The sequence below is a fragment of the Bolinopsis microptera genome, chromosome 8 (genome assembly GCF_026151205.1).
Source record: "Bolinopsis microptera isolate Bmic1 chromosome 8, MBARI_Bmic_1.0, whole genome shotgun sequence".
In the NCBI taxonomy this organism is placed as follows: domain Eukaryota; kingdom Metazoa; phylum Ctenophora; class Tentaculata; order Lobata; family Bolinopsidae; genus Bolinopsis; species Bolinopsis microptera.
In genome coordinates this window covers 14,987,209-14,998,807 of record NC_087079.1, presented here as the reverse complement: position 1 = coordinate 14,998,807, position 11,599 = coordinate 14,987,209, and the positions used below count along the sequence as shown (strand labels likewise).

The following is an 11,599-nucleotide window of genomic DNA, read 5'->3' as shown; positions in this document are numbered from 1 at the left end:
TGATGAAAATTCAAGTATGATGGTCTTTGGCTTCCAATTAGTATTATATGAGAAGGTATATAATTGACTGCAAGAAAATCAGAATTTGTTTATCGGATTAAGCTAATTAGCTAATTAAAATACATTTACAAGGACAAATTATTTCAACTATGTTCACCATACATTATAATATTACATCGGCAGTTTAAGTGATCATGGCCCTGATGAAAATTCAAGTCTGATGGTCTTTGGCTTCCAATTAGTATTATATGAGAAGGTATATAATTGACTGCAAGAAAATCAGAATTTGTTTATCGGATTAAGCTAATTAGCTAATTAAAATACATTTACAAGGACAAATTATTTCAACTATGTTCACCATACATTATAGGGGGGGGGTCAACCTCATTTTACCTCATTTTACCTCATCCCAATTTTGCCTTTTTTGGCTGGCCTCATGAGGTAAAATGAGGTAAATTTCGGCAAAAATTTTTAACAGGTAAAATTCTCTAAATCGTCAATTTAGTCACGAAGGAGTATGGAAGGAGTTCTAAATGTGTGCTCCTCTAATATAAACAGTAGGAAATGGTTAACTTTAGTCGAGGTCTCAGGTCTCTACAATGTCGGAAAGTTCCTGCAGGAATTTGCGCATTGCGCTTGAAGCGCAAGATTCACAGCGCCAAAAGCGAAGGTCGAGACATGAGACCTTGACTAAAGTTAACCATTTCATACCATTGCTATAAGAGTATGCCACTTTCAGAGTCCTAAACACACTCCCATATCTCTTAATCGTCAATTGTATGAATTTTATCTGTTAAAATATATCATCTTTTACTGATATCAATTTAGTTTAACACTGTTAGTTTTAAAAAAGAAAATAATACTTCACACCAAACTAACACACAATATGAGAATATAAAGAGCTAGAGGAAGGTTTTCTTGGAGACCTGGACCATCAAAATAGTGTACATTGCTGCTGTCATTGTCAAGACTCCAGAATAAGAGGGTCTAGTTGTGGGATTATGCTGGATAACAGATATGATAAGTGGTAACATCCTACAAAAGAATGTTAGCTTACTAAGGAATTTTCCTCTTACCGAATTATACAAGAAGTTAACTAAGTTCCTCCTAGTCCTAAGCATTATCTTGTTTCAGAGGGAATGAGTGATTTAAAAAGATGAGGCCAAAGAGTTAGTTGTGAAGAAGGCATTTGTACTCTGTAATTTCTCAGCTTATTTTTTTCGATTTTATAGCTATTTACTGATCTTGTTTTGACGTATCAGCAAGAGATCACTGGACCTCGTTAGTTATTAGTCATGTTATGCTGATCCAGTTAGTGACGAGCTATGAAGTAATCAGTGGATGTCGTCAATGCTCATCCTGTCCGGACTGTCAGTGACGAGTTATGAAGAAATAAATGAAGACCTCATTAATTCCTTGTTCCAAGAAGACATTCCTCTGGTAACAACCCCTTCTGGCCTGCTTCTGAACATAATATGAAGATTCGAAAACCTAGTCTACCTAAATTGGAACTTGCTGACTGCATTGGAAAATGGAGAACAATCGAGAAATGATAATCAGTGCCAGGATATAATCAAAGTTGAATTCGGAATCCAAGGAAAACCTTCCTTTTTTATATTATCATATTGTGCGTTAGTTTGGTGTGAAGTAATATGTTCTTTTTTAAAACTAACAGTGTTTTAAACTAAATTGATATCAGTTAAAGATGATATATTTTAACAGGTAAAATTCATATAATTGACGATTAAGAGCTGTAGGAGTGTGTTCAGGACTCTGAAAGTGGCATACTCTGATAGCAATGGTATGAAATGGTTAACTTTAGTCAAGGTCTCATGTCTCTACGACCTTCGCTTTTGGCGCAGTGAATCTTGCGCTTCAGCGCAATGCGCAAATTCCTGCAGGAACTTCCCGACATTGTAGAGACCTGAAACCTCGACTAAAGTTAACCATTTCCTACTGTTTATAGTAGAGGAGCACACATTTAGAACTCCTTCCAAACTCCTTCGTGACTAAATTGACGATTTAGATAATTTTACCTGTTAAAAATTGGTAATAAATATGGGCGTGGCCCAAGTCAGTATTATACGAAACCGTAGACACAAAATATTGTTTGGTTGTTCCTGATCCTGTAGAGCAACTAATTAGAGGTGATATCTAATTATTTGAACGAAAAGTGGTTTTGTGAACCGCCCTTTATTCTACAGCGAATCATGAACATTGAACATGTACATGATAAGAACTTAGAATTGTATGAAGTATGAGTTTATATGAGTAATTTATTATGAAATGACCTTTCACTAGATGCAATTTCGACCAGGAGGTGACCGGGACATGATTTCAGGCCTGACCGGGACCGGGACCGGGATACAAAATGTGACTTGACCGGGACCGGGATGGCTCAAAATTGCCAATCCCGGTACCGGGATTCCCGGTACCGGGAATTCTGGTCGATTGCTGATCATAATTTATTACTCAAACTTGTTTAGCAATTTTAAACATTGTTTTATTTGGCTCAGAGGATGTTTAAAGATAAAATTCACAATGAATGAAAGGAAAAACTTAAAATCACAGTGAATGAAATTATGTAAAAGATCCCGGTCAGAATCCCGGCAAATTTGAGTGATTGACCGGGACCGGGACCAAGAATCCTAAATTAACCGGGAACGGGACCGGGACCGGGATCATAAATCAGCATTTGACCGGGACCGGGATAGCTCAAAATTGCCAATCCCGGTCACCTCCTGATTTCGACTAAATTCATGTAGATATCCAATCCAGTTCCATGCACAACTGTTGTTTAAATTTGGTCTAGTTAGACACAATTTGTTTCAGAGTGACTCGATAATCGCAATATCAAACTAAGATATTATTTAAATGGTCTATGTCATGCAATGCGGAAATATCCCCATAAATTGGCAACTGCCAAAGTGACACTAAAGTTATTGCTAATTCCTTTACAAAACTTAGCAAGTGCTATTAACAATTTCCTAATGGATCATGGAAATTGAAATGTGCAATTTTCTTTTCATAAATAATAATTATAATGCGAAGTTTTATTTACCCCAATTTTGGAGAGTAAGTAGGTTAAACTGGGAATGCCCCTTCCCAGGGACCACATCACCCCTAATAAACCATTAAATATCATGGGAGACCATGCACAGCCTCGAATTATAGTATAATGACTTCGAATAAACCTTTTTTGTCTCTAAAAAAAGGCTTAGAAAACTAGATTTATTTACCTCATTTTACCTCATTTTACCTCATCCCAATTTTGCCTTTTTTGGCTGGCCTCATGAGGTAAAATGAGGTTGACCCCCCCCCATTATAATATTACATCGGCAGTTTAAGTGATCATGGCCCTGATGAAAATTCAAGTCTGATGGTCTTTGGCTTCCAATTAGTATTATATGAGAAGGTATATAATTGACTGCAAGAAAATCAGAATTTGTTTATCGGAATAACGATTTCGTTAGTTTGGAGGAGCATCACGGCTCTCGACAGTCAAAGTACAAATACGAAATGAAACTAGGCAAATGTGATAACAAAAATGGAAATAATACGGACATGTGCACCTGACGTTTCAGCACTTACTGGCCTTTTACGAAGGATATAATTTAAAAGTGAGGGCAGTCCCGCTATAAAAGAGGGGGACGTGTAATTCAGTCGTAAGCTAAAGTAAACACGTATTAGAGTGCAGGGCTGAAAAGGCCCAATTAGGCAGACAGCAGATTGGAAAGTGATATTGTTAGGTGATTAGTGTAAAGGATCTAATTAAACATAGTGTATTAAACCCTGATAGGTAAAGTTAAAACACATTCAAGCTGGCATGCTACAGATTGCTAGTAAAAGGTAAAAAGGAGGATACATCGCTACTCTGTAAACCCGTTACTCTGCATATTGTTAAGTTTAGGTTTATTGGTACTAATAAGCATTCCCTCATTGATAAAAGTTTCTAAAGTGTCTTGACATTTTCTTACGATATTGAAGTTGTAAAATTCTAAAAACTTCTCGAAGTCCCTGGTTCCCGCTTTGGGGCGGTATATTTCGTTGCTCTCTTTGCGGTGCTCCGCTGCGTGTTGGCCTAGCGTAGTACGGCTGTTGTTCAATCTAAAACTGCTTTCGTGCTCCTGAGCCTGTTTTTCAGCGGTCTCCTTGAGGCTCCGATGTACTGGTTTCCACATGTGTTGCAGTCTGCCTGGTAAACGAAGTGACTGGTGAAGCAGTCGTTTCCTGACTTGCAGAGCTCACAGTCACATGTTTTCTTTGTTTTCTCACTGATAAGGCTTTTAACAGATCTGCCAGCTTGGGTCACGATTCTGGCGTTTATTCCCGCTTTCTTGACTGTGGAGCTAACTTTCCTGGTAAAGCCTTCGTTGATGTATGGAATCTTGAGGACGTAGTCGGGGGAGGGTGCTGTGGGTTTCTGACTGTCCGTTAGGTCCCTCTTTTCCATTTGCTCCATGGCCTGGAGCATGTGAGCCGTCACTGATTTGGTGGGGTATCCGGACTTTGAGACTAGGTTCTGTTTCAGGGTCTCCAAGTGCGGCCAGGAATCTTCTTTGTACTTGCAGTTACGAATGATCCGGCGTGTTTCTGACCTGATTATATTCGTTTTGGTGATGTGACTGCAGTGGGCCTCGTGATGGAGGTATCGTCCTGAGTCGGTTGGTTTCTGATAATGTTGGTGGGTGATTTCTCCGGTCTTCATCAATTCTACGGTTAGGTCCAGAAAGTTGAGTTTCCCACTAACCGGCATCTCGTAGGTGAAGTTTACGGATTGCCAGACAGAGTTGAGAGCATCTTTGTATTTCTCGAAATCCTCCAGTGAGGAAGTCCATAAGAGCCATGCGTCGTCAACATAGGTGGCAATAAACTCTGGTTGTAGATTGGTCTTCTGACTTGCGACTTTGTAGGTGTGGTCCACAAGTATTTCTGCATATGCTCCGGAGCTGTGTGACCCTGTCCCTATTCCTCTCTTCTGGAGATAGAACTTGTTCCCTGATTTGATGTATGTGTGGGAGAGTACGAATTCCGACATTGAGAGGATATGTGATGTACTGAAGCCGAGCATGTTTATTTGGTCATTGTTCTTTTCGATGTAGCTCTTGATGACGTTGAGAGCTCTGTCGTCGGTGGGGAGTGTGGAGTACATATTCTCGACGTCGAGTGAAACTTGAAAACCGTCTGCACTGTTCGGCACAGTCATGCTGTTGGGATATGAGCTTCGTAGTTTTTGCAGAAAATGTAAAGACACTTTAGAAACTTTTATCAATGAGGGAATGCTTATTAGTACCAATAAACCTAAACTTAACAATATGCAGAGTAACGGGTTTACCGAGTAGCGATGTATCCTCCTTTTTACCTTTTACTAGCAATCTGTAGCATGCCAGCTTGAATGTGTTTTAACTTTACCTATCAGGGTTTAATACACTATGTTTAATTAGATCCTTTACACTAATCACCTAACAATATCACTTTCCAATCTGCTGTCTGCCTAATTGGGCCTTTTCAGTCCTGCACTCTAATACGTGTTTACTTTAGCTTACGACCTAATTACACGTCCCCCTCTTTTATAGCGGGACTGCCCTCACTTTTAAATTATATCCTTCGTAAAAGGCCAGTAAGTGCTGAAACGTCAGGTGCACATGTCCGTATTATTTCCATTTTTGTTATCACATTTGCCTAGTTTCATTTCGTATTTGTACTTTGACTGTCGAGAGCCGTGATGCTCCTCCAAACTAACAAAATCGTTTCAAACTCACGCTCGGCCTTACGCGAGATCTGTTATCGGAATAAGCTAATTAAAATACATTTATACGGAAAACTTATTTATATATAATGTGTTGTTCTTTATAAAATGTACATGAATACAGACACATCATAACTTACATTGGGGATTTTTGGACGCTTTAAATTACGCAAAGGCGATAGCGATGCTTATTCCACAACATGTTACTTTGATCGTTGTGTGCGCGTAAACTGCGATTTGTTCCTAGATTAGAGAATTTCAAATTTCATCAAAATTAAGTAAAGATACAGATTTAGTTGCTGGATTTATCATCATCACTTTTCATCACTTTTCATCACTTTTCATCACTTTTCATCACTTTTCATCACTTTTCATCACTTTTCATCACTTTTCATCACTTTTCATCACTTTTCATCACTTTTCATCACTTTTATTCACTTTTCTCACTTTCATCATTTTTATCATTTTGCTCACTTCTCATCAATTTTCATCATTTTCGTCATTTTCTCACTTTTCATCACTTTTCATCACTTTTCATCACTTTTCATCTATGGCACTTTTCAATTCTCACCAAGCCCATTATTGTTAACTTCTCTGCCTATTTATGCTTATTTAAAGAGTCCTCATTTTAAAGACTAGAACCGGACTATTCTTTATTCAAAATTGTCGTTTATCCTATTCATAGAGAAACTCTTACAATTTTTATTTATAACCGTGCAAATTATATACTTCAACTCAAATTCTAAAATGATGAAATGAAATAAAATAAAGTATTTTTATCCCGCTTATATAAACAATCAAAATTAAAATAAACGATTCCGATTTCAAGCGGTGCATTGCGATATAATCCAAAAAACTAGATACTCATATATGAATATACTAGTTAAAAAATTTAGACCCAAAAGTACTATTCGAAATTTTTCTTTAAAATCATCAAAACGGTAAAAAACTTATGGACGTATACACAATTATTATGTATCATCTCTATATCTTGTACTCACTACAAATACTACCAATTCTGATATAATAATGTTTTTGTGTTTTTGGCTTCTGTTTCATTTCCACAATCCAACCGCTGATGGATAAGCTCGATCTTCAGGTGATCGATTGGAAGATATGAAACAGTTTTGTGATTCTTCACACAGTCTTAATATTTTGGATTTACTACTATTGTTGAACGGTACTAGATTTCCCTAGCGAAACTTTTGACTGGTCTCGTCTGTCGCTCTGATTTTTTCCCTTTATTTTTTTCCCCACCCGGATCGCTTCAAAAACTGCTGAAAAATCAGGTCAACTTTATCGCACAGGTTCTCTTATCGTTCCTACAAACCGAAGATGAGACATTCCTTTACTGCGATCTCTTCCGATACAGCATTCTGTACACCCTTTTTCAAACTCTATTCTGTAAGCACAGGTGCAGTTTTAGACAACAACTTGGACTGTTTGACTTCATCTCAGCTTGGACAGTGTCGCTTGGACGGTGGTCTGGTCGGTGGAGTGCACGGATTCCACTGCTTCGATTTGATTTCAGAAGTTCAGCCTGTCAGCTTGATAACAGTACTTTGCGATACATTAATATAACGGTATAAATTGCAGTAGAGATTTTTAACGTGATCTGTAACCTTGTAACACTTGAAAATGTTAGTTATACTATTCTAATGAACGTTTGATTTATTATCACATTTTCCTCGCCTCAGACTTGCATTTTTCTGGATTTAAAGAAATCAATCCATCAAGGTTTGATAAGAGATGGTATATTTTATGATAATGTCGCTGCCTTAATTAACTAATATCACTTATTCGGTGACCTGCTATGTACAATTGATGATATATAATCTAAACTTATACCTTGTTAGATCAGAAAATGGATGCTCTGGAAAACTAGCGAAATCCATCTCAATAGAGAGGGGACTAACGGGAAAACGAAAAAGAGACGGTAGAAATAGAAGAAAACGAAAAATAAAGGTTGGCGCAAAAACTATTACAAACTATCCTTTTCTGTCCATCTATTTGACGTTTTGAGTTTTTTTGTGTCCTTGAAGTTTTTTTTGTTGTCGCAACTCTTTAATGAGTCAAGTAATTCGTGTTAATAAAAAAAATTCAGAGTTTATCTGGGTCAAAACTCAAACTTAGATGGACATGAAAACACCATATTTAAATTCTCAAATATCAAATGTTTCACAACAAATTTTTCTATGAAAATATTTATTCTAATGACAGTTCTTACTAGGTTACACGAAAAGAACAGAGGACTACTACTGAAGGTGGCCAAAGAGAAAAAAGGCTCCTATGTGGTTGGTTGCTATGGTCCCTGAGTTTCCATTTGAACAAAGTGCAACATCGACCAATCCCCAATTCAAACGTGCCATTTATTGATTTCACACTGCCTATAGACTACTTATTAGTAAGGGAGCAGTAATACGGTAGCTTTTCGTCCATATGTGGAGGAGCAAAAAAGCCTTTCCCAAGAATTTCTCAGGGTGTGTTGCAATTTCTGTGACCTCCTGCGTGGGTGAAATCAAATGTACGATGTATTTAAAGGAGGATGGTGTGTGGGGAGCATTTGGTCTGTTCCTCACAATGCTAAATGTGGTGTCCCCCAAATAGAGAGAAATCTGATAAGAGCCGCCTCCCACCCCAAGTGCGTGGCTTGGGGTGAGATGGGGTTGGATACGGTAAAGGGTTACACTAAAGCAAGTTGATGTTAAGAATGCAGAAAATGCGTTTAGGACGGGATAAAACAGGCGTCAAGTGAAATAAACGTTTGTTCTTCACGACGTGGGGGCTGAAATGGACGCTTTTTGAATCATGAAGGTAAAATATCATTCCCCTCCCTCCCCAAATTAGTTGCTAGTAGTTTTGGTGAAGATACTTAATGGTTATCCAAACCCTCACGCCTTCAACGGCCCTTGCGGAACAATGTTTTCAAGAATTCATAGACTTTCTAGCATTCATGTTCAAGTGCTTTACTTTGCGACATTCACATGGAATGCAAATGCTCGGAGTTAATTTCTTGGAAAGCCTTATTATCGATGCCTGAAAAGATATTATAAGTACTACAAAGTATTCATCTGAATTCTTAAAAATTTGTCTTTGAAAACTTCGATAACTAATTATAGGGTCGCCTACTACTAGAAAAAGGGGATAAGGAATGGCTTTTGTCTTTTATTGGTAACTGACATAGATAAAGTTATGACTTATGATTTTACCTTTATAAATCATCAGTTTTCCGTTATTTTGTATCCTATTTGGATATTTTATTGTTCCCAACTGTATGTACACGTATTTCCAGACCTTAAGCACCTAAAGATCACAAATTCATTTCCATGCTACAGTGGATCACGGGAAAAATGCGGGGAGATCATGATGAACATTTCCCCAACATGTATATCGGTGTTACAGGTACTTAGCAGAAATTTGTCTCATAGCGTGGTAATCAATTCCTATATTAACTTATAACTACCGAACGAATTTGTTGTATTCGGTCAATTGATTAAAGTCATTATTAATTAAACAAACACAGCCATCTAAAGATGAAGGGGTGGACTAAATTAATTGATAATACATACATAAATACACTACTGTTGCAGGTTTGGTAACGTTCAATTCAGCTACTAATGTTACGCTGTCGCGAAAAGTGCCATTAGAAGGCTGCTTTATAGAACGGACGCACCCTATATTCGACCAAAGAACGCTAACCTTGTCGACAGAAACTCGCCTCGGTCAGCAAGCCCGTCTATGGGGATATGGGTTGCAGCTAGGATAGCCGAAATCAGAAAAAATTACATTAGGCACTTTCTTAATTCAAGTTGGAAGAAGTTACTATATGTATGGTATTTGAAGACAATATAGTCCCGGCTAATATGAACAATTTATTATGCATATGCCCAATTTATTATGAATATGCCCAATTTATTATGAATATGCCCAATTTATTATGAATATGCCCAATTATGACTAACCATTACTAAATTATTAAACAATTAGCCCTTTTTTCATATTCGACTTATATTTCTTTTAGAATCTTAAAATATACTATAGAAGACTGTTAGGAGTGATTATAACATCTGAGCTATTGTATGTGTGCCAGAACTGGTAAAAACGAGGTAATGGACCACGCGTTTGGTAACTCCGTATTGCTATAATTAATTATAAAGAGTGTTATCGTATTCAAATTTAGCATTGCACGGACGGTCCTGGAATTAGTTTGACTGACGATGTTGAGGCAGTAGTCAACATGGTATATTAGAGTCTGCAGAAAATTTGCAAGGTTTACAAATGAGTATATTTTATTTTAGCTTATTAAGTTTTCTTATTATCATGGTCCTTGATACACCAGCTGTTATAATATTAGTTTATGCGAATTTAAGCTTCGAATTTTAATTTAAGCTTCGAACTCTCTACCTTCTGGTTGCGAGTCCGGGGTTGCGAGTCCGGGGGAGCACCATTACACCACCAAATGAAGTACCACACAACTCTATAAAGTCATACTTTTAGTTTAACGTGAGGTGTGAATAAATTAAATGATTCGGTTGCAATAAAGAAATAAAAAAACAACCAATTTCTAAATAAACTGCTATCTATCGATTCAGCAATGAGCAGTGAGATACGTCTGAGCATTCCAGATTAAATTAATGCATTACTCAGGAATTCAATAACATTCAACTCATATATGCTCTACAAAAATGTTGGTTAATTCGAAAATTAGTCGCCGAAAAATTTAGTCAATGAACTTTGGTTTACAACAATTTTAGTTCAAAAGTTTGACTAAATTTATGGTAGACTAAATTTGTCGTTCTTAAGGTAACTCAATAACCATTATTACAACATTGTTAAAATATTTATGGAATAATTTAAGGGTTTATTTTCAAATAAGTGAAAAGGATCCCAAGAGTTAATACGGTTTTTAAAGTTCAAAATTTGTGGATGAGGTGGACTAGGACGATAATCTTTTAGGGTAAAAACGTTTAAGTCAGGGTCTTTAATTTTTTAAATTAACAGTTCCTCTGGTGGCATGGTTCTGTCTTGATATTTAGATGAATTAAACAAATTCTGTTAAAGAAAATTGTTAAAACAAATTCTTACAATTGTTGGGGTGAAATTGTGTCAGCATATTACATTTTGTATGTCCTTAAATACTGTTTCAATTGTTTAATAAGTTCATAATTTCTATAAAAGTTTCTCAAATTATTTCCACGCCTATAATAAGCCAATAAGCTAAGCTGAGCACTCATTGCATAATTTTAACATTTGTTAGGGGCTTACCTAGTACATACGACAAAGAGTATAGTTTATAGTGACAAAAAATAATGTTTTTTACCACATATGTGTCACTCTAATTCTAATATCTTAAAGTGCCAATATTCAATATATTACATAATATGTAGTGTTGCAAGTTGCCAACAAACAGTGGCTGCTGTTGTCACATCTATACTGATAATCTATGATGTGTGTTCGTTCGTTTGCATGGAATTTCCGAGAGGCTTTAATCAAGAAAAAAACGGTTAGAGTAATGGGATTGTTTTTTTTTCGGTATAGTTTCGGACAGAACTCTGACGAGCCACATTATTAAGGATTTTTAAATCGGCCGGTGGTATAAGTGGTTTAATTGATCATTTTTGTGACCCCACGTAATTCTCCTCTCTCCCACTCTCGCTATCTTCCCCATGAGAGAATTTGCAATATATTTAGGTAATTTAGCAGGGGACATCAAGATTGCCTATCAAGTATTAGTTATTAGGTTAAGTAAGGGGTACTCATATTAAATTGCAGACTGTTTCCTGAGCAACTGCTTACTTTGGGCATTTGTTTAATACGAAATGTAATGTGTGTTTTCGGATATATACTAAG

General features: G+C 36.8%; 1 protein-coding gene across 1 annotated transcript; it reads right to left on the bottom strand.

Moving 5' to 3' along the window:
* Nucleotides 1-4,102: 4,102 nt before the first annotated feature.
* On the bottom strand, nt 4,103-5,206 carry LOC134820184 (uncharacterized). Its single transcript, XM_063830406.1, has one exon. It carries the CDS (start codon nt 5,204-5,206, stop codon nt 4,103-4,105), a length of 1,104 nt encoding a protein of 367 aa, XP_063686476.1.
* Nucleotides 5,207-11,599: the final 6,393 nt, after the last annotated feature.